The sequence below is a fragment of the Engystomops pustulosus genome, unplaced genomic scaffold, assembly GCF_040894005.1.
Source record: "Engystomops pustulosus unplaced genomic scaffold, aEngPut4.maternal MAT_SCAFFOLD_93, whole genome shotgun sequence".
NCBI classification, from domain to species: Eukaryota; Metazoa; Chordata; class Amphibia; order Anura; family Leptodactylidae; genus Engystomops; species Engystomops pustulosus.
Genome location: NW_027284979.1, coordinates 52,104 through 76,029, shown reverse-complemented (window position 1 = coordinate 76,029; position 23,926 = coordinate 52,104). Strand labels below are relative to the sequence as shown.

General features: G+C 53.7%; 1 protein-coding gene across 1 annotated transcript in view; it reads right to left on the bottom strand.

The window, feature by feature from the left end:
* ATP2B2 (ATPase plasma membrane Ca2+ transporting 2) overlaps positions 1-23,926 on the bottom strand; it is a 110,692-nt gene that overhangs the window by 63,024 nt on the left and 23,742 nt on the right. The window contains exon 6 of the mRNA XM_072131569.1: positions 10,303-10,398. Coding sequence (XP_071987670.1) covers positions 10,303-10,398 — 96 coding nt within the window. The remainder of the gene's footprint in view (positions 1-10,302; positions 10,399-23,926) is intronic.

The window sequence follows — 23,926 nt, the reverse complement described above, 5'->3', positions numbered from 1 at the left end:
AGACCCTTGGAGCCTTAGTTGTAGGTCGTGTGTCTGGGCAGCGTCAGGCAGGAGGTGAGGGGTCATGCAGACTCTTGGAGCATTAGTTGTAGGCCGTGTGTCTGGGCAGCGTCAGGCAGGAGGTGAGGGGTCATGCAGACTCTTGGAGCCTTAGTTGTAGGCCGTGTGTCTGGGCAGCGTCAGGCTGGGTGTGAGGGGTCATGCAGACTCTTGGAGCATTAGTTGTAGGCCATGTGTCTGGGCAGTGTCAGGCTGGAGGTGAGGGGTCATGCAGACTCTTGGAGCCTTAGTTGTAGGCCGTGTGTCTAGCAGTGTCAGGCAGGAGGTGAGGGGTCATGCAGACTCTTGGAGCCTTAGTTGTAGGCCGTGTGTCAGGCTGGGTGTGAGGGGTCATGCAGACTCTTGGAGCCTTAGTTGTAGGCCGTGTGTCTGGGCAGTGTCAGGCAGGAGGTGAGGGGTCATGCAGACTCTTGGAGCATTAGTTGTAGGCCGTGTGTCTGGGCAGTGTCAGGCAGGAGGTGAGGGGTCATGCAGACTCTTGGAGCATTAGTTGTAGGCCGTGTGTCTGGGCAGTGTCAGGCTGGAGGTGAAGGGTCATGCAGACTCTTGGAGCATTAGTTGTAGGCCGTGTGTCTGGACAGTGTCAGGCAGGAGGTGAGGGGTCATGCAGACTCTTGGAGCATTAGTTGTAGGCCGTGTGTCTGGGCAGTTTCAGGCAGGAGGTGAGGGGTCATGCAGACTCTTGGAGCATTAGTTGTAGGCCGTGTGTCTGGGCAGCGTCAGGTTGGGAGTGAGGGGTCATGCAGACTCTTGGAGCATTAGTTGTAGGCCGTGTGTCTGGGCAGTGTCAGGCTGGAGGTGAGGGGTCATGCAGACTCTTGGAGCCTTAGTTGTAGGCCGTGTGTCTGGGCAGTGTCAGGCAGGAGGTGAGAGGTCATGCAGACTCTTGGAGCATTAGTTGTAGGCCGTCTGTCTGGGCAGCGTCAGGCAGGAGGTGAGGGGTCATGCACACTCTTGGAGCATTAGTTGTAGGTCGTGTGTCTGGGCAGCGTCAGGCAGGAGGTGAGGGGTCATGCAGACTCTTGGAGCATTAGTTGTAGGCCGTGTGTCTGGGCAGTGTCAGGCTGGGTATGAGGGGTCATGCAGACTCTTGGAGCCTTAGTTGTAGGCCCGGTGTCTGGGCAGCGTCAGGCTGGGTGTGAGGGGTCATGCAGACTCTTGGAGCATTAGTTGTAGGCCATGTGTCTGGGCAGCGTCAGGCTGGAGGTGAGGGGTCATGCAGACTCTTGGAGCCTTAGTTGTAGGCCGTGTGTCTGGGCAGTGTCAGGCAGGAGGTGAGGGGTCATGCAGACTCTTGGAGCATTAGTTGTAGGCCGTGTGTCTGGGCAGCGTCAGGCTGGGTGTAAGAGGTCATGCAGACTCTTGGAGCATTAGTTGTAGGCCGTGTGTCTGGGCAGCGTCAGGCAGGAGGTGAGAGGTCATGCAGACTCTTGGAGCATTAGTTGTAGGCCTTGTGTCTGGGCAGCGTCAGGCTGGAGGTGAGGGGTCATGCAGACTCTTGGAGCATTAGTTGTAGGCCGTGTGTCTTGCCAGGGTCCGGCTGGAGGTGAGGGGTCATGCAGACTCTTGGAGCATTAGTTGTAGGCCGTGTGTCTGGGCAGCGTCAGGCAGGAGGTGAGGGGTCATGCAGACTCTTGGAGCATTAGTTGTAGGCCGTGTGTCTGGGCAGCGTCAGGCTGGGTGTGAGGGGTCATGCAGACTCTTGGAGCATTAGTTGTAGGCCGTGTGTCTGGGCAGTGTCAGGCTGGGTGTGAGGGGTCATGCAGACTCTTGGAGCATTAGTTGTAGGCCGTGTGTCTGGGCAGTGTCAGGCTGGAGGTGAGGGGTCATGCAGACTCTTGGAGCATTAGTTGTAGGTCGTGTGTCTGGGCAGCGTCAGGCCGGAGGTGAAAGGTCATGCAGACTCTTGGAGCATTAGTTGTAGGGCTTGTGTCTGGGCAGCGTCAGGCTAGAGGTGAGGGGTCATGCAGACTCTTGGAGCATTAGTTGTAGGCCGTGTGTCTTGCCAGTGTCAGGCTGGAGGTGAGGGGTCATGCAGACTCTTGGAGCATTAGTTGTAGGCCATGTGTCTGGGCAGCGTCAGGCTGGGTGTGAGGGGTCATGCAGACTCTTGGAGCATTAGTTGTAGGCCGTGTGTCTGGGCAGCGTCAGGCAGGAGGTGAGGGGTCATGCAGACTCTTGGAGCATTAGTTGTAGGCCGTGTGTCTGGGCAGTGTCAGGCTGGAGGTGAGGGGTCATGCAGACTCTTGGAGCATTAGTTGTAGGCCGTGTGTCTGGGCAGCGTCAGGCTGGAGGTGAGGGGTCATGCAGACTCTTGGAGCATTAGTTGTAGGCCGTGTGTCTGGGCAGCGTCAGGCAGGAGGTGAGAGGTCATGCAGACTCTTGGAGCCTTAGTTGTAGGCTGTGTGTCTGGGTAGTGTCAGACTGAAGGTGATGGGTCATGCAGACCCTTGGAGCCTTAGTTGTAGGTCGTGTGTCTGGGCAGCGTCAGGCAGGAGGTGAGGGGTCATGCAGACTCTTGGAGCATTAGTTGTAGGCCGTGTGTCTGGGCAGCGTCAGGCAGGAGGTGAGGGGTCATGCAGACTCTTGGAGCATTAGTTGTAGGCCGTGTGTCTGGGCAGTGTCAGGCAGGAGGTGAGGGGTCATGCAGACTCTTGGAGCATTAGTTGTAGGCCGTGTGTCTGGGCAGCGTCAGGCAGGAGGTGAGGGGTCATGCAGACTCTTGGAGCCTTAGTTGTAGGCCGTGTGTCTGGGCAGCGTCAGGCTGGGTGTGAGGGGTCATGCACACTCTTGGAGCATTAGTTGTAGGCCATGTGTCTGGGCAGTGTCAGGCTGGAGGTGAGGGGTCATGCAGACTCTTGGAGCCTTAGTTGTAGGCCGTGTGTCTAGCAGTGTCAGGCAGGAGGTGAGGGGTCATGCAGACTCTTGGAGCCTTAGTTGTAGGCCGTGTGTCAGGCTGGGTGTGAGGGGTCATGCAGACTCTTGGAGCCTTAGTTGTAGGCCGTGTGTCTGGGCAGTGTCAGGCAGGAGGTGAGGGGTCATGCAGACTCTTGGAGCATTAGTTGTAGGCCGTGTGTCTGGGCAGTGTCAGGCAGGAGGTGAGGGGTCATGCAGACTCTTGGAGCATTAGTTGTAGGCCGTGTGTCTGGGCAGTGTCAGGCTGGAGGTGAAGGGTCATGCAGACTCTTGGAGCATTAGTTGTAGGCCGTGTGTCTGGACAGTGTCAGGCAGGAGGTGAGGGGTCATGCAGACTCTTGGAGCATTAGTTGTAGGCCGTGTGTCTGGGCAGTGTCAGGCAGGAGGTGAGGGGTCATGCAATCTCTTGGAGCATTAGTTGTAGGTCGTGTGTCTGGGCAGCGTCAGGCTGGGTGTGAGGGGTCATGCAGACTCTTGGAGCCTTAGTTGTAGGCCGTGTGTCTGGGCAGTTTCAGGCAGGAGGTGAGGGGTCATGCAGACTCTTGGAGCATTAGTTGTAGGTCGTGTGTCTGGGCAGTGTCAGGCAGGAGGTGAGGGGTCATGCAGACTCTTGGAGCATTAGTTGTAGGCCGTGTGTCTGGGCAGCGTCAGGTTGGGTGTGAGGGGTCATGCAGACTCTTGGAGCATTAGTTGTAGGCCGTGTGTCTGGGAAGCGTCAGGCTGGAGGTGAGGGGTCATGCAGACTCTTGGAGCATTAGTTGTAGGCCGTGTGTCTGGGCAGTGTCAGGCTGGAGGTGAGGGGTCATGCAGACTCTTGGAGCATTAGTTGTAGGCCGTGTGTCTGGGCAGCGTCAGGCAGGAGGTGAGGGGTCATGCAGACTCTTGGAGCATTAGTTGTAGGCCGTGTGTCTGGGCAGCGTCAGGCAGGAGGTGAGGGGTCATGCAGACTCTTGGAGCCTTAGTTGTAGGCCGTGTGTCTGGGCAGTGTCAGGCAGGAGGTGAGGGGTCATGCAGACTCTTGGAGCATTAGTTGTAGGCCGTGTGTCTGGGCAGCGTCAGGCTGGGTGTAAGAGGTCATGCAGACTCTTGGAGCATTAGTTGTAGGCCGTGTGTCTGGGCAGCGTCAGGCAGGAGGTGAGAGGTCATGCAGACTCTTGGAGCATTAGTTGTAGGCCTTGTGTCTGGGCAGCGTCAGGCTGGAGGTGAGGGGTCATGCAGACTCTTGGAGCATTAGTTGTAGGCCGTGTGTCTTGCCAGGGTCCGGCTGGAGGTGAGGGGTCATGCAGACTCTTGGAGCATTAGTTGTAGGCCGTGTGTCTGGGCAGCGTCAGGCAGGAGGTGAGGGGTCATGCAGACTCTTGGAGCATTAGTTGTAGGCCGTGTGTCTGGGCAGCGTCAGGCTGGGTGTGAGGGGTCATGCAGACTCTTGGAGCATTAGTTGTAGGCCGTGTGTCTGGGCAGTGTCAGGCTGGAGGTGAGGGGTCATGCAGACTCTTGGAGCATTAGTTGTAGGTCGTGTGTCTGGGCAGCGTCAGGCCGGAGGTGAAAGGTCATGCAGACTCTTGGAGCATTAGTTGTAGGGCTTGTGTCTGGGCAGCGTCAGGCTAGAGGTGAGGGGTCATGCAGACTCTTGGAGCATTAGTTGTAGGCCGTGTGTCTTGCCAGTGTCAGGCTGGAGGTGAGGGGTCATGCAGACTCTTGGAGCATTAGTTGTAGGCCATGTGTCTGGGCAGCGTCAGGCTGGGTGTGAGGGGTCATGCAGACTCTTGGAGCATTAGTTGTAGGCCGTGTGTCTGGGCAGCGTCAGGCAGGAGGTGAGGGGTCATGCAGACTCTTGGAGCATTAGTTGTAGGCCGTGTGTCTGGGCAGTGTCAGGCTGGAGGTGAGGGGTCATGCAGACTCTTGGAGCATTAGTTGTAGGCCGTGTGTCTGGGCAGCGTCAGGCTGGAGGTGAGGGGTCATGCAGACTCTTGGAGCATTAGTTGTAGGCCGTGTGTCTGGGCAGCGTCAGGCAGGAGGTGAGAGGTCATGCAGACTCTTGGAGCCTTAGTTGTAGGCTGTGTGTCTGGGCAGTGTCAGACTGAAGGTGATGGGTCATGCAGACCCTTGGAGCCTTAGTTGTAGGTCGTGTGTCTGGGCAGCGTCAGGCAGGAGGTGAGGGGTCATGCAGACTCTTGGAGCATTAGTTGTAGGCCGTGTGTCTGGGCAGCGTCAGGCAGGAGGTGAGGGGTCATGCAGACTCTTGGAGCATTAGTTGTAGGCCGTGTGTCTGGGCAGTGTCAGGCAGGAGGTGAGGGGTCATGCAGACTCTTGGAGCATTAGTTGTAGGCCGTGTGTCTGGGCAGCGTCAGGCAGGAGGTGAGGGGTCATGCAGACTCTTGGAGCCTTAGTTGTAGGCCGTGTGTCTGGGCAGCGTCAGGCTGGGTGTGAGGGGTCATGCACACTCTTGGAGCATTAGTTGTAGGCCATGTGTCTGGGCAGTGTCAGGCTGGAGGTGAGGGGTCATGCAGACTCTTGGAGCCTTAGTTGTAGGCCGTGTGTCTAGCAGTGTCAGGCAGGAGGTGAGGGGTCATGCAGACTCTTGGAGCCTTAGTTGTAGGCCGTGTGTCAGGCTGGGTGTGAGGGGTCATGCAGACTCTTGGAGCCTTAGTTGTAGGCCGTGTGTCTGGGCAGTTTCAGGCAGGAGGTGAGGGGTCATGCAGACTCTTGGAGCATTAGTTGTAGGTCGTGTGTCTGGGCAGTGTCAGGCAGGAGGTGAGGGGTCATGCAGACTCTTGGAGCATTAGTTGTAGGCCGTGTGTCTGGGCAGCGTCAGGTTGGGTGTGAGGGGTCATGCAGACTCTTGGAGCATTAGTTGTAGGCCGTGTGTCTGGGAAGCGTCAGGCTGGAGGTGAGGGGTCATGCAGACTCTTGGAGCATTAGTTGTAGGCCGTGTGTCTGGGCAGTGTCAGGCTGGAGGTGAGGGGTCATGCAGACTCTTGGAGCATTAGTTGTAGGCCGTGTGTCTGGGCAGCGTCAGGCAGGAGGTGAGGGGTCATGCAGACTCTTGGAGCATTAGTTGTAGGCCGTGTGTCTGGGCAGCATCAGGCAGGAGGTGAGGGGTCATGCAGACTCTTGGAGCATTAGTTGTAGGCCGTGTGTCTGGGCAGCGTCAGGCAGGAGGTGAGGGGTCATGCAGACTCTTGGAGCATTAGTTGTAGGCCGTGTGTCTGGGCAGCGTCAGGCTGGAGGTGAGGGGTCATGCAGACTCTTGGAGCATTAGTTGTAGGCCGTGTGTCTGGGCAGTGTCAGGCTGGAGGTGAGGGGTCATGCAGACTCTTGGAGCATTAGTTGTAGGCCGTGTGTCTGGGCAGCGTCAGGCAGGAGGTGAGGGGTCATGCAGACTCTTGGAGCATTAGTTGTAGGCCGTGTGTCTGGGCAGCGTCAGGCAGGAGGTGAGGGGTCATGCAGACTCTTGGAGCATTAGTTGTAGGCCGTGTGTCTGGGCAGCGTCAGGCAGGAGGTGAGGGGTCATGCAGACTCTTGGAGCATTAGTTGTAGGCCGTGTGTCTGGGCAGCGTCAGGCAGGAGGTGAGGGGTCATGCAGACTCTTGGAGCATTAGTTGTAGGCCGTGTGTCTGGGCAGCGTCAGGCAGGAGGTGAGGGGTCATGCAGACTCTTGGAGCATTAGTTGTAGGCCGTGTGTCTGGGCAGCGTCAGGCTGGAGGTGAGGGGTCATGCAGACTCTTGGAGCATTAGTTGTAGGCCGTGTGTCTGGGCAGTGTCAGGCTGGAGGTGAGGGGTCATGCAGACTCTTGGAGCATTAGTTGTAGGCCGTGTGTCTGGGCAGCATCAGGCAGGAGGTGAGGGGTCATGCAGACTCTTGGAGCATTAGTTGTAGGCCGTGTGTCTGGGCAGCGTCAGGCAGGAGGTGAGGGGTCATGCAGACTCTTGGAGCATTAGTTGTAGGCCGTGTGTCTGGGCAGCGTCAGGCAGGAGGTGAGGGGTCATGCAGACTCTTGGAGCATTAGTTGTAGGCCGTGTGTCTGGGCAGCGTCAGGCAGGAGGTGAGGGGTCATGCAGACTCTTGGAGCATTAGTTGTAGGCCGTGTGTCTGGGCAGCGTCAGGCAGGAGGTGAGGGGTCATGCAGACTCTTGGAGCATTAGTTGTAGGCCGTGTGTCTGGGCAGCGTCAGGCTGGAGGTGAGGGGTCATGCAGACTCTTGGAGCATTAGTTGTAGGCCGTGTGTCTGGGCAGAAGGCCTCAGACATGCGCTTCTCATGAAGCTCAGGAGAGAAGAGACTCTGAGAAGACTCAGGAGAAAGACCGAGAAACTTCCACCCAAGGTTTTTGACTTGCAGCTCATGTGTTATACACGAGACATTGGTCAATACTGAAGACAATTCTTAATATTCACCCGCTGCCACGTCTATCTGCGTTGGCAGTGGGATGACATTTATCTTTGTATAAATCCCTCGATTCCTTACGTCATTTATCTTCCATCTATTCTTATGTATCTGCAGTGTTTTAGCGATTGACAAAGGTTTGGGTCCTGGAACCACATCGGCTGCTGAGCTTTTCTGCCAATATACTAAGATTTGAGCAAGAACTTTGTGAGGGGCCGGGATTTTCTCTGCTAAGAGATACATGAATTTCATTCTACATGTGCATTGTCTGCAGTATAAGCAGTGCGCATGTACCTGTATATGCACTGTGCCCCCTACCTATGGCTGTGGCCTGATGGCTACCGCTGTGCCCCCTACCTATGGCTGTGGCCTGATGGCTACCACTGTGCCCCCTACCTATGGCTGTGGCCTGATGGCTACCGCTGTGCCCCCTATGGCTGTGGCCCGATGGCTACCACTGTGCCCCCTACCTATGGCTGTGGCCTGATGGCTACCGCTGTGCCCCCTATGGCTGTGGCCTGATGGCTACCGCTGTGCCCCCTATGGCTGTGGCCTGATGGCTACCGCTGTGCCCCCTATGGCTGTGGCCTGATGGCTACCGCTGTGCCCCCCTACCTATGGCTGTGGCCTGATGGCTACCGCTGTGCCCCCCTACCTATGGCTGTGGCCTGATGGCTACCGCTGTGCCCCCCTACCTATGGCTGTGGCCTGATGGCTACCGCTGTGCCCCCCTACCTATGGCTGTGGCCTGATGGCTACCGCTGTGCCCCCTACCTATGGCTGTGGCCTGATGGCTACCGCTGTGCCCCCTACCTATGGCTGTGGCCTGATGGCTACCGCTGTGCCCCCTACCTATGTGTGTGGCCTGATGGCTACCGCTGTGCCCCCTATAGCTGTGTCCTGATGGCTACCGCTGTGCCCCCTACCTATGGCTGTGGCCTGATGACTACCGCTGTGCCCCCTATAGCTGTGTCCTGATGGCTACCGCTGTGCCCCCTACCTATGGCTGTGTCCTGATGGCTACCGCTGTGCCCCCTACCTATGGCTGTGTCCTGATGGCTACCGCTGTGCCCCCTACCTATGGCTGTGTCCTGATGGCTACCGCTGTGCCCCCTACCTATGGCTGTGGCCTGATGGCTACCGCTGTGCCCCCTACCTATGGCTGTGTCCTGATGGCTACTGCTGTGCCCCCTACCTATAGCTGTGTCCTGATGGCTACCGCTGTGCCCCCTGCCTATGGCTGTGGCCTGATGGCTACCGCTGTGCCCCCTATAGCTGTGTCCTGATGGCTACCGCTGTGCCCCCTATAGCTGTGTCCTGATGGCTACCGCTGTGCCCCCTATAGCTGTGTCCTGATGGCTACCGCTGTGCCCCCTACCTATGGCTGTGGCCTGATGACTACCGCTGTGCCCCCTATGGCTGTGGCCTGATGGCTACCGCTGTGCCCCCTACCTATGGCTGTGTCCTGATGGCTACTGCTGTGCCCCCTACCTATAGCTGTGTCCTGATGGCTACCGCTGTGCCCCCTGCCTATGGCTGTGGCCTGATGGCTACCGCTGTGCCCCCTATAGCTGTGTCCTGATGGCTACCGCTGTGCCCCCTATAGCTGTGTCCTGATGGCTACCGCTGTGCCCCCTATAGCTGTGTCCTGATGGCTACCGCTGTGCCCCCTATAGCTGTGTCCTGATGGCTACCGCTGTGCCCCCTACCTATGGCTGTGGCCTGATGGCTACCGCTGTGCCCCCTATGGCTGTGTCCTGATGGCTACCGCTGTGCCCCCTACCTATGGCTGTGGCCTGATGGCTACCGCTGTGCCCCCTACCTATAGCTGTGTCCTGATGGCTACCACTGTGCCCCCTACCTATGGCTGTGGCCTGATGGCTACCACTGTGCCCCCTATGGCTGTGTCCTGATGGCTACCGCTGTGCCCCCTACCTATGGCTGTGGCCTGATGGCTACCGCTGTGCCCCCTATAGCTGTGTCCTGATGGCTACCGCTGTGTTCCCTATGGCTGTGGCCTGATGGCTACTGCTGTGCCCCCTATGGCTGTGTCCTGATGGCTACCCCTGTGCCCCCTACCTATGGCTGTGTCCTGATGGCTACCGCTGTGCCCCCTATAGCTGTATCCTGATGGCTACTGCTGTGCCCCCTATGGCTGTGGCCTGATGGCTACTGCTGTGCCCCCTATGGCTGTGTCCTGATGGCTACCCCTGTGCCCCCTACCTATGGCTGTGTCCTGATGGCTACCCCTGTGCCCCCTACCTATGGCTGTTTCCTGATGGCTACCGCTGTGCCCCCTATGGCTGTGGCCTGATGGCTACCGCTGTGCCCCCTATGGCTGTGGCCTGATGGCTACCGCTGTGCCCCCTATGGCTGTGGCCTGATGGCTACCGCTGTGCCCCCTACCTATGGCTGTGTCCTGATGGCTACCGCTGTGCCCCCTATGGCTGTGGCCTGATGGCTACCTCTGTGCCCCCTACCTATGGCTGTTTCCTGATGGCTACCCCTGTGCCCCCTATGGCTGTGTCCTGTTGGCTACCCCTGTGCCCCATATGGCTGTGGCCTGATGGCTACCGCTGTGCCCCCTACCTATGGCTGTGGCCTGATGGCTACCGCTGTGCCCCCTACCTATGGCTGTGGCCTGATGGCTACCGCTGTGCCCCCTACCTATGGCTGTGTCCTGATGGCTACCGCTGTGCCCCCTATGGCTGTGGCCTGATGGCTACCTCTGTGCCCCCTACCTATGGCTGTTTCCTGATGGCTACCGCTGTGCCCCCTATGGCTGTGTCCTGTTGGCTACCCCTGTGCCCCATATGGCTGTGCCCCCTACCTATAACTGTGGCCTGTTGGCTACCCCTGTGCCCCCTATGGCTGAGGCCATTTATTCCTATGCACTAGCCCCTTCCCATGATGCACTGAAAGTGCTGCGGGGTGACCTACCATTCACTAGGTTGGCATTGGCATTATCAGTGGCGTTTGCCCCTGCGGGACCATCGGAGGCTGCAGGAAGGTGATTGGGTGGATGAGTGGAGCCGACTGTGATAAATGTAAAGAAACAAAGAGAAGAACTTAAAGAACAAAAATGCAGTGAAATATATAAATACACAGAACACGCAGAGCACACGCAGAGCACACAGAGCCGTGCGGAAGTCTTCACCCCTGGAACGGTCCTTCCTTTTGTCACATTTCAGGCTTCAAACATAAAGATCTAAAATTGTCATTTCTTGGTGAAGAATCAACAACAAGTGGAGACGAGATGTATCGGACAATAGTAAACTGAGAAGTGAAGGTGTCACATTATTCCCCCCTTAAAGGGGATGTCCAAGACTGTAACAAACAAAAACATTGGTGGCGGGAGGCGGCGGCTTAGAGGGGGAAGTTTCTTATAAGTCGTCAGGATAAGAACAAGAACATATAATATTCTGTTATTACCAAACGTCTCCCAGATATAACCCCGCTCTCTGCCCCTGGATACGACCCTGCACCACGCCCACTCACTGCTGCCCAATGAGAGACAGAATCTGCCAGAGGGGAAGCTACAAACTACACACAGATAAGTGGATAATCCGGGGAGGCACAGCAGATCTTGTGTGCTGGGGAATAGCAGAGATGTAGCAGTGTCATTACATCTAATGGATCTCATCATTTCTGATGCGTCTCATCTCTCTCTCTATATATACACCACATTGTCTGCTCCCAGAACTAGATGGGTCATAATGTGTCTGCTTACAGAGGCCCCGCCCACACCCTGGGATTTTGCACTGAGCAGCCTAAGGAGTGATAGTGTTATTGCTGTTTTAGCTCCTGAGTAACACTGTAAAGTAAGGGGTTAAAATGATTTTTATTGTGTAACATCACACAGGGAATTATATATGAGACTTTTCTTTCATGGGAAACCCCTTTAAAAAAAAATAAACATGTACTTACCTCTGCAGTCCGTTCCAGCGTCCTGTGCTGCCATCTCTCCGGTTCGTTCCTCAAGTGGCTGGCCACGCCCACCTGTCCGGCATTATTCAGCACTAGGAATAGGGATGAGTAGGGATGGGTAGGTGTAGCCGGCCACCATGAACACATCACAGCCTTCATGCCCCTCTTTGTTTACATGGGGACGCTGGGAGGGACCGCGGAGGTAAGTACATGTTTACATTTTTAAGTAGCCCCCTCCCAGCCACCAAAGTTTTTTTTGTTTGTTTTTGTACGGTCTTGGACAACCCCTTTAAGTTAATCCTCTGTAGCGCCCCCAGTGGCTGTGATTACAGCTGCAGGCATTGGGGGATCAGGTCTCCATCAGTTCTGCACATGGAGAGGCTGAGATTCTTCCCGCTCTTCTTTGGTAACAGCCGGAGCTCCGGGAGGTCGGATGAAGCGTCTGGGATTGGATGTGACTCGTTCTGACACCCGGATCCGGTTATTTGGGAACCTTCCAGTGCAGATTCTGCTTTATGTTTGGGATCTTTGTCTTGTTGGAAGATGAATCTCTGTCCGGTCTCAGGTCTTCTCCCGACTCCAACAGGTTTTCTTCCAGAATGATCTGGAATCTGGCTCTATCCCCCCGCCCCCCACCATGTGTGACAGCGGGGATGGTGCCCCCCGCCATGTGTGACAGCGGGGATGGTGCCCCCCGCCATGTGTGACAGCAGGGATGGTGCCCCCCGCCATGTGTGACAGCGGGGATGGTGCCCCCCGCCATGTGTGACAGCGGGGATGGTGCCCCCCGCCATGTGTGACAGCGGGGACGGTGCCCCTCGCCATGTGTGACAGCGGGGATGGGGTGTTCAGGGGGATGAGCTGTATTGTATACCGTTGGATTTTGGTTCCCCCGAGCAGAGAACCTTCTCCCAGATGTTTGGTGTCTCCGGTTGCTTCTTCTTGCCTCTTCCATAAAGGGCAGATTTGTGCAGTGACTGATTGTTGTCCTGCGGACGGACTCTCCACCCTCGGCTCCAGGTCTCTGCAGATCATCCAGAGGGATCAGGGGCGTCTTGGCTTCATCTCTGATGAGTCTTCTCCTGGTGTGAGATGAAGGTTAGAGGGGTGGCCGGGTCCTGGTAGATTTCCGGGGTCTGATGCTCCTTCCAGTACAATATGGCACCAGCACTTGGCTCCTCGGGATGTTCCCGGACCTCTGCCTGGTGGATCCTTCGTGATGCAGAACCCGGAGATATCACAGGGCAGGGGATTTATACTGAGGCCTGATTACACACCGGGGGATTATATTCATCATCATCAGTCATTAGGACGACATTGGATCATTGAGGGTGGGTTCACATGTGATGTTTTGGATGCGTCGAAATGGACAGGTCCGTCAGAACGCGTGCGTATTCAAATGTCACTATGGGATTGGCTGCTCTGGAAGTGTTTTTCACCAAAAAATTTCAATTTAGATCTTCATGTTTGAAGCTTGAAATGTGACAAAAGGAAGAAAAGTTCAATCAGGCTGAAAACTTTCGCATTACAATGTGCAGACAAAAGGCGCGAGTCCCGGACCTAGACTGGAACCTGATGGCCTTATTCATTCTGCCATCTCCATGACCGTCCCTCTACAGGAATACATGAAGCCCCTGGAGATACGTCCCCCCCCATGTACAGGCAGAAATCTAATATCTCCATGACCATCCCTCTACATGAAGCCCCTGGAGATACGTCCTCCCCCCATGTACAGGCAGATATCTGATATCTCCATGACCGTCCCTCTACATGAATACATGAAGCCCCTGGAGATACGTCCCCCCCCATGTACAGGCAGATATCTGATATCTCCATGACCGTCCCTCTACATGAAGCCCCTGGAGATACGTCCCCCCCCCCCCCATGTACAGGCAGATATCTGATATCTCCATGACCGTCTCTCTACCTGAATACATGAAGTCCCTGGAGATACGTCCTCCCCCCATGTACAGGCAGATATCTGATATCTCCATGACCGTCCCTCTACAGGAATACATGAAGCCCCTGGAGATACGTCCTCCCCCCATGTACAGGCAGATATCTGATATCTTCATGACCGTCCCTCAACCTGAATACATGAAGCCCCTGGAGATACGTCCCCCCCCCCCGCCATGTACATGCAGATATCTGATATCTCCATGACCGTCCCTCTACCTGAATACATGAAGCCCCTGGAGATACGTCCTCCCCCATGTACAGGCAGATATCGGATATCTCTATGACCGTCCCTCTACAAGAAGCCCCTGGAGATACGTCCCCCCCCATGTACAGGCAGATATCTGATATCTCCATGACCGTCCCTCTACCTGAATACATGAAGCCCCTGGAGATACGTCCTCCCCCATGTACAGGCAGATATCTGATATCTCCATGACCGTCCCTCTACATGACTACATGAAGCCCCTGGAGATACGTCCTCCCCCATGTACAGGCAGATATCTGATATCTCCATGACCGTCCCTCTACATGAAGCCCCTGGAGATACGTCCTCCCCCCATGTACAGGCAGATATCTGATATCTCCATGACCATCCCTCTACATGAATACATGAAGCCCCTGGAGATACATCCTACCCCATGTACAGGCAGATATCTGATATCTCCATGACCGTCCCTATACATGAATACATGAAGCCCCTGGAGATACGTCCTCCCCCCATGTACAGGCAGATATCTGATATCTCCATGAACATCCCTCTACATGAAGCCCCTGGAGATACGTCCTCCCCCCATGTACAGGCAGATATCTGATATCTCCATGACCGTCCCTCTACATGAAGCCCCTGGAGATACGTCCTCCTCCATGTACAGGCAGATATCTGATATCTCCATGACTGTCCCTCTACATGAATACATGAAGCCCCTGGAGATACGTCCTCCCCCCCTGTACAGGCAGATATCTGATATCTCCATGACTGTCCCTCTACATGAATACATGAAGCCCCTGGAGATACGTCCTCCCCCCATGTACAGGCAGATATCTGATATCTCCATGACTGTCCCTCTACATGAATACATGAAGCCCCTGGAGATACGTCCTCCCCCCATGTACAGGCAGATATCTGATATCTTCATGACCGTCCCTCTACATGAAGCCCCTGGAGATACGTCCTCCCCCCATGTACAGGCAGATATCTGATATCTCCATGACCGTCCCTCTACATGAAGCCCCTGGAGATACGTCCTCCCCCATGTACAGGCAGATATCTGATATCTCCATGACCGTCCTTTTACATGAATACATGAAGCCCCTGGAGATACGTCCTCCCCCATCTACAGGCAGATATCTGATATCTCCATGACTGTCCCTCTACATGAATACATGAAGCCCCTGGAGATACGTCCTCCCCCCATGTACAGGCAGATATCTGATATCTCCATGACTGTCCCTCTACATGAAGCCCCTGGAGATACGTCCTCCCCCATGTACAGGCAGATATCTGATATCTCCATGACCGTCCCTCTACATGAAGCCCCTGGAGATACGTCCTCCTCCCATGTACAGGCAGATATCTGATATCTCCATGACCGTCCCTCTACATGAATACATGAAGCCCCTGGAGATACATCCTCCCCCCATGTACAGGCAGATATCTGATATCTCCATGACTGTTCCTCTACATGAATACATGAAGCCCCTGGAGATACGTCCTCCCCCCCATGTACAGGCAGATATCTGATATCTCCATGACTGTTCCTCTACATGAATACATGAAGCCCCTGGAGATACGTCCCCCCCCATGTACAGGCAGATATCTGATATCTCCATGACCGTCCCTCTACATGAAGCCCCTGGAGATACGTCCTCCCCCATGTACAGGCAGATATCTGATATCTCCATGACCGTCCCTCTACAGGAATACATGAAGCCCCTGGAGATACATCCTCCCCCCATGTACAGGCAGATATCTGATATCTCCATGACTGTCCCTCTACATGACTACATGAAGCCCCTGGAGATACGTCCTCCCCCCATGTACAGGGAGATATCTTATATCTCCATGACCGTCCCTCTACATGAATACATGAAGCCCCTGGAGATACGTCCTCCCCCCATGTACAGGCAGATATCTGATATCTCCATGACTGTCCCTCTACATGAAGCCCCTGGAGATACGTCCCCCCCATGTACAGGCTGATATCTGATATCTCCATGACTGTCCCTCTACATGAATACATGAAGCCCCTGGAGATACGTCCTCCCCCATGTACAGGCAGATATCTGATATCTCCATGACTGTCCCTCTACATGAATACATGAAGCCCCTGGAGATACATCCTCGCCCCATGTACAGGCAGATATCTGATATCTCCATGACCCTCCCTCTACATGAATACATGAAGCCCCTGGAGATACATCCTCCCCCCATGTACAGGCAGATATCTGATATCTCCATGACCATCCCTCTACATGAATACATGAAGCCCCTGGAGATACGTCCTCCCCCATGTACAGGCAGATATCGGATATCTCTATGACCGTCCCTCTACAAGAAGCCCCTGGAGATACGTCCCCCCCCATGTACAGGCAGATATCTGATATCTCCATGACCGTCCCTCTACCTGAATACATGAAGCCCCTGGAGATACGTCCTCCCCCATGTACAGGCAGATATCTGATATCTCCATGACCGTCCCTCTACATGACTACATGAAGCCCCTGGAGATACGTCCTCCCCCATGTACAGGCAGATATCTGATATCTCCATGACCGTCCCTCTACATGAAGCCCCTGGAGATACGTCCTCCCCCCATGTACAGGCAGATATCTGATATCTCCATGACCATCCCTCTACATGAATACATGAAGCCCCTGGAGATACATCCTACCCCATGTACAGGCAGATATCTGATATCTCCATGACCGTCCCTATACATGAATACATGAAGCCCCTGGAGATACGTCCTCCCCCCATGTACAGGCAGATATCTGATATCTCCATGAACATCCCTCTACATGAAGCCCCTGGAGATACGTCCTCCCCCCATGTACAGGCAGATATCTGATATCTCCATGACCGTCCCTCTACATGAAGCCCCTGGAGATACGTCCTCCTCCATGTACAGGCAGATATCTGATATCTCCATGACTGTCCCTCTACATGAATACATGAAGCCCCTGGAGATACGTCCTCCCCCCCTGTACAGGCAGATATCTGATATCTCCATGACTGTCCCTCTACATGAATACATGAAGCCCCTGGAGATACGTCCTCCCCCCATGTACAGGCAGATATCTGATATCTCCATGACTGTCCCTCTACATGAATACATGAAGCCCCTGGAGATACGTCCTCCCCCCATGTACAGGCAGATATCTGATATCTTCATGACCGTCCCTCTACATGAAGCCCCTGGAGATACGTCCTCCCCCCATGTACAGGCAGATATCTGATATCTCCATGACCGTCCCTCTACATGAAGCCCCTGGAGATACGTCCTCCCCCATGTACAGGCAGATATCTGATATCTCCATGACCGTCCTTTTACATGAATACATGAAGCCCCTGGAGATACGTCCTCCCCCATCTACAGGCAGATATCTGATATCTCCATGACTGTCCCTCTACATGAATACATGAAGCCCCTGGAGATACGTCCTCCCCCCATGTACAGGCAGATATCTGATATCTCCATGACTGTCCCTCTACATGAAGCCCCTGGAGATACGTCCTCCCCCATGTACAGGCAGATATCTGATATCTCCATGACCGTCCCTCTACATGAAGCCCCTGGAGATACGTCCTCCTCCCATGTACAGGCAGATATCTGATATCTCCATGACCGTCCCTCTACATGAAGCCCCTGGAGATACGTCCTCCTCCCATGTACAGGCAGATATCTGATATCTCCATGACTGTCCCTCTACATGAAGCCCCTGGAGATACGTCCTCCCCCATGTACAGGCAGATATCTGATATCTCCATGACTGTCCCTCTACATGAAGCCCCTGGAGATACGTCCCCCCCATGTACAGGCTGATATCTGATATCTCCATGACTGTCCCTCTACATGAATACATGAAGCCCCTGGAGATACGTCCTCCCCCATGTACAGGCAGATATCTGATATCTCCATGACTGTCCCTCTACATGAATACATGAAGCCCCTGGAGATACATCCTCGCCCCATGTACAGGCAGATATCTGATATCTCCATGACCCTCCCTCTACATGAATACATGAAGCCCCTGGAGATACATCCTCCCCCCATGTACAGGCAGATATCTGATATCTCCATGACCATCCCTCTACATGAATACATGAAGCCCCTGGAGATACGTCCTCCCCCATGTACAGGCAGATATCGGATATCTCTATGACCGTCCCTCTACAAGAAGCCCCTGGAGATACGTCCCCCCCCATGTACAGGCAGATATCTGATATCTCCATGACCGTCCCTCTACCTGAATACATGAAGCCCCTGGAGATACGTCCTCCCCCATGTACAGGCAGATATCTGATATCTCCATGACCGTCCCTCTACATGACTACATGAAGCCCCTGGAGATACGTCCTCCCCCATGTACAGGCAGATATCTGATATCTCCATGACCGTCCCTCTACATGAAGCCCCTGGAGATACGTCCTCCCCCCATGTACAGGCAGATATCTGATATCTCCATGACCATCCCTCTACATGAATACATGAAGCCCCTGGAGATACATCCTACCCCATGTACAGGCAGATATCTGATATCTCCATGACCGTCCCTATACATGAATACATGAAGCCCCTGGAGATACGTCCTCCCCCCATGTACAGGCAGATATCTGATATCTCCATGAACATCCCTCTACATGAAGCCCCTGGAGATACGTCCTCCCCCCATGTACAGGCAGATATCTGATATCTCCATGACCGTCCCTCTACATGAAGCCCCTGGAGATACGTCCTCCTCCATGTACAGGCAGATATCTGATATCTCCATGACTGTCCCTCTACATGAATACATGAAGCCCCTGGAGATACGTCCTCCCCCCCTGTACAGGCAGATATCTGATATCTCCATGACTGTCCCTCTACATGAATACATGAAGCCCCTGGAGATACGTCCTCCCCCCATGTACAGGCAGATATCTGATATCTCCATGACTGTCCCTCTACATGAATACATGAAGCCCCTGGAGATACGTCCTCCCCCCATGTACAGGCAGATATCTGATATCTTCATGACCGTCCCTCTACATGAAGCCCCTGGAGATACGTCCTCCCCCCATGTACAGGCAGATATCTGATATCTCCATGACCGTCCCTCTACATGAAGCCCCTGGAGATACGTCCTCCCCCATGTACAGGCAGATATCTGATATCTCCATGACCGTCCTTTTACATGAATACATGAAGCCCCTGGAGATACGTCCTCCCCCATCTACAGGCAGATATCTGATATCTCCATGACTGTCCCTCTACATGAATACATGAAGCCCCTGGAGATACGTCCTCCCCCCATGTACAGGCAGATATCTGATATCTCCATGACTGTCCCTCTACATGAAGCCCCTGGAGATACGTCCTCCCCCATGTACAGGCAGATATCTGATATCTCCATGACCGTCCCTCTACATGAAGCCCCTGGAGATACGTCCTCCTCCCATGTACAGGCAGATATCTGATATCTCCATGACCGTCCCTCTACATGAATACATGAAGCCCCTGGAGATACATCCTCCCCCCATGTACAGGCAGATATCTGATATCTCCATGACTGTTCCTCTACATGAATACATGAAGCCCCTGGAGATACGTCCTCCCCCCCATGTACAGGCAGATATCTGATATCTCCATGACTGTTCCTCTACATGAATACATGAAGCCCCTGGAGATACGTCCCCCCCCATGTACAGGCAGATATCTGATATCTCCATGACCGTCCCTCTACATGAAGCCCCTGGAGATACGTCCTCCCCCATGTACAGGCAGATATCTGATATCTCCATGACCGTCCCTCTACAGGAATACATGAAGCCCCTGGAGATACATCCTCCCCCCATGTACAGGCAGATATCTGATATCTCCATGACTGTCCCTCTACATGACTACATGAAGCCCCTGGAGATACGTCCTCCCCCCATGTACAGGGAGATATCTTATATCTCCATGACCGTCCCTCTACATGAATACATGAAGCCCCTGGAGATACGTCCTCCCCCCATGTACAGGCAGATATCTGATATCTCCATGACTGTCCCTCTACATGAAGCCCCTGGAGATACGTCCCCCCCATGTACAGGCTGATATCTGATATCTCCATGACTGTCCCTCTACATGAATACATGAAGCCCCTGGAGATACGTCCTCCCCCCATGTACAGGCAGATATCTGATATCTCCATGACTGTCCCTCTACATGAATACATGAAGCCCCTGGAGATACATCCTCGCCCCATGTACAGGCAGATATCTGATATCTCCATGACCCTCCCTCTACATGAATACATGAAGCCCCTGGAGATACATCCTCCCCCCATGTACAGGCAGATATCTGATATCTCCATGACCATCCCTCTACATGAATACATGAAGCCCCTGGAGATACATCCTCCCCCCCATGTACAGGCAGATATCTGATATCTCCATGACCGTCCCTCTACATGAATACATGAAGCCCCTGGAGATACGTCCTCCTCCATGTACAGGCAGATATCTGATATCACCATGACCGTCCCTCTACATGAATACATGAAGCCCCTGGAGATACGTCCTCCCCCATGTACAGGCAGATATCTGATATCTCCATGACCGTCCCTCTACATGAATACATGAAGCCCCTGGAGATACATCCTCCCCCCATGTACAGGCAGATATCTGATATCTCCATGACCGTCCCTCTACATGAATACATGAAGCCCCTGTAGATACGTCCTCCCCCCATGTACAGGCAGATATCTGATATCTCCATGACTGTCCCTCTACATGAATACATGAAGCCCCTGGAGATACGTCCTCCCCCCATGTACAGGCAGATATCTGATATCACCATGACCGTCCCTCTACATGAATACATGAAGCCCCTGGAGATACGTCCTCCCCCCATGTACAGGCAGATATCTGATATCACCATGACCGTCCCTCTACATGAATACATGAAGCCCCTGGAGATACGTCCTCCCCCCATGTACAGGCAGATATCTGATATCTCCATGACCGTCCCTCTACATGAAGCCCCTGGAGATACGTCCTCCCCATGTACAGGCAGATATCTGATATCTCCATGACTGTCCCTCTACATGAATACATGAAGCCCCTGGAGATACGTCCTCCCCCCATGTACAGGCAGATATCTGATATCTCCATGACCATCCCTCTACATGAATACATGAAGCCCCTGGAGATACGTCCTCCCACAATGTACAGGCAGATATCTGATATCTCCATGACTGTCCCTCTACATGAATACATTAAGCCCCTGGAGATACGTCCTCCCCCCATGTACAGGCAGATATCTGATATCTCCATGAACACCCCTCTACATGAAGCCCCTGGAGATACGTCCCCCCCCCCCCCCATGTACAGGCAGATATCTGTTATCTCCATGACTGTCCCTCTACATGAAAACATGAAGCCCCTGGAGATACGTCCTCCCCCATGTACAGGCAGATATCTGATATCTCCATGACCGTCCCTCTACATGAATACATGAAGCCCCTGGAGATACGTCCTCCCCCATGTACAGGCAGATATCTGATATCTCCATGACCGTCCCTCTACATGAATACATGAAGCCCCTGGAGATACGTCCTCCCCCCATGTACAGGCAGATATCTGATATCTCCATGACCGTCCCTCTACATGAAGCCCCTGGAGATACGTCCTCCCCATGTACAGGCAGATATCTGATAGCTCCATGACTGTCCCTCTACATGAATACATGAAGCCCCTGGAGATACGTCCTCCCCCCATGTACAGGCAGATATCTGATATCTCCATGACCATCCCTCTACATGAATACATGAAGCCCCTGGAGATACGTCCTCCCCCATGTACAGGCAGATATCTGATATCTCCATGACCGTCCCTCTACATGAATACATGAAGCCCCTGGAGATACGTCCTCCCCCCATGTACAGGCAGATATCTGATATCTCCATGACCGTCCCTCTTCATGAATACATGAAGCCCCTGGAGATACGTCCTCCCCCATGTACAGGCAGATATCTGATATCTCCATGACTGTCCCTCTACATGAAGCCCCTGGAGATACGTCCTCCCCCCATGTACAGGCAGATATCTGATATCTCCATGACCATCCCTCTACATGAATACATGTAGCCCCTGGAGATACGTCCTCCCCCATGTACAGGCAGATATCTGATATCTCCATGACTGTCCCTCTACATGAAGCCCCTGGAGATACGTCCTCCCCCTATGTACAGGCAGATATCTGATATCTCCATGACCATCCCTCTACATGAATACATGAAGCCCCTGGAGATACATCCTCCCCCATGTACAGGCAGATATCTGATATCTCCATGACTGGCCCTCTACATGAAGCCCCTGGAGATACGTCCTCCCCCCATGTACAGGCAGATATCTGATATCTCCATGACCATCCCTCTACATGAATACATGAAGCCCCTGGAGATACGTCCTCCCCCATGTACAGGCTGATATCTGATATCTCCATGACTGTCCCTCTACATGAATACATGAAGCCCCTGGAGATACGTCCTCCCCCATGTACAGGCAGATATCTGATATCTCCATGACCATCCCTCTACATGAATACATGAAGCCCCTGGAGATACGTCCTCCCCCCCATGTACAGGCAGATATCTGATATCTCCATGACCGTCCCTCTACATGACTACATGAAGCCCCTGGAGATACGTCCTCCCCCCATGTACAGGCAGATATCTGATATCTCCATGACCGTCCCTCTACCTGAATACATGAAGCCCCTGGAGATACGTCTTCCCCCATGTACAGGCAGATATCTGATATCTCCATGACCGTCCCTCTACATGACTACATGAAGCCCCTGGAGATACGTCCTCCCCCATGTACAGGCAGATATCTGATATCTCCATGATCATCCCTCTACTTGAAGCCCCTGGAGATACGTCCTCCCCCCATGTACAGGCAGATATCTGATATCTCCATGACCATCCCTTTACATGAATACATGAAGCCCCTGGAGATACGTCCTCCCCCCATGTACAGGCAGATATCTGATATCTCCATGACCGTCCCTCTACATGAATACATGAAGCCCCTGGAGATACGTCCTCCCCCCCATGTACAGGCAGATATCTGATATCTCCATGATCGTCCCTCTACATGAATACATGAAGCCCCTGGAGATACGTCCTCCCCCCATGTACAGGCAGATATCTGATATCTCCATGACCGTCCCTCTACATGAATACATGAAGCCCCTGGAGATACGTCCTCCCCCATGTACAGGCAGATATCTGATATCTCCATGACCATCCCTCTACATGAATACATGAAGCCCCTGGAGATACGTCCTCCCCCATGTACAGGCAGATATCTGATATCTCCATGACTGTCCCTCTACATGAAGCCCCTGGAGATACGTCCTCCCCCCATGTACAGGCAGATATCTGATATCTCCATGACCATCCCTCTACATGAATACATGAAGCCCCTGGAGATACGTCCTCCCCCATGTACAGGCAGATATCTGATATCTCCATGACTGTCCCTCTACATGACTACATGAAGCCCCTGGAGATACGTCCTCCCCCCCATGTACAGGCAGATATCTGATATCTCCATGACCGTCCCTCTACATGAATACATGAAGCCCCTGGAGATACGTCCTCCCCCCATGTACAGGGAGATATCTTATATCTCCATGACCGTCCCTCTACATGAATACATGAAGCCCCTGGAGATACGTCCTCCCCCCATGTACAGGCAGATATCTGATATCTCCATGACCATCCCTCGACATGAATACATGAAGCCCCTGGAGATACGTCCTCCCCCATGTACAGGCAGATATCTGATATCTCCATGACTGTCCCTCTACATGACTACATGAAGCCCCTGGAGATACGTCCTCCCCCCCATGTACAGGCAGATATCTGATATCTCCATGACCGTCCCTCTACATGAATACATGAAGCCCCTGGAGATACGTCCTCCCCCCATGTACAGGCAGATATCTGATATCTCCATGACCATCCCTCGACATGAATACATGAAGCCCCTGGAGATACGTCCTCCCCCATGTACAGGCAGATATCTTGTATCTCCATGACTGTCCCTCTACATGACTACATGAAGCCCCTGGAGATACGTCCTCCCCCCCATGTACAGGCAGATATCTGATATCTCCATGACCGTCCCTCTACATGAATACATGAAGCCCCTGGAGATACGTCCTCCCCCATGTACAGGCAGATATCTGATATCTCCATGACCGTCCCTTTACATGAATACATGAAGCCCCTGGAGATACGTCCTCCCCCATGTACAGGCAGATATCTGATATCTCCATGACTGTCCCTCTACATGAAGCCCCTGGAGATACGTCCTCCTCCCATGTACAGGCAGATATCGGATATCTCCATGACCGTCCCTCTACATGAAGCCCCTGGAGATACGTCCTCCTCCCATGTACAGGCAGATATCTGATATCTCCAT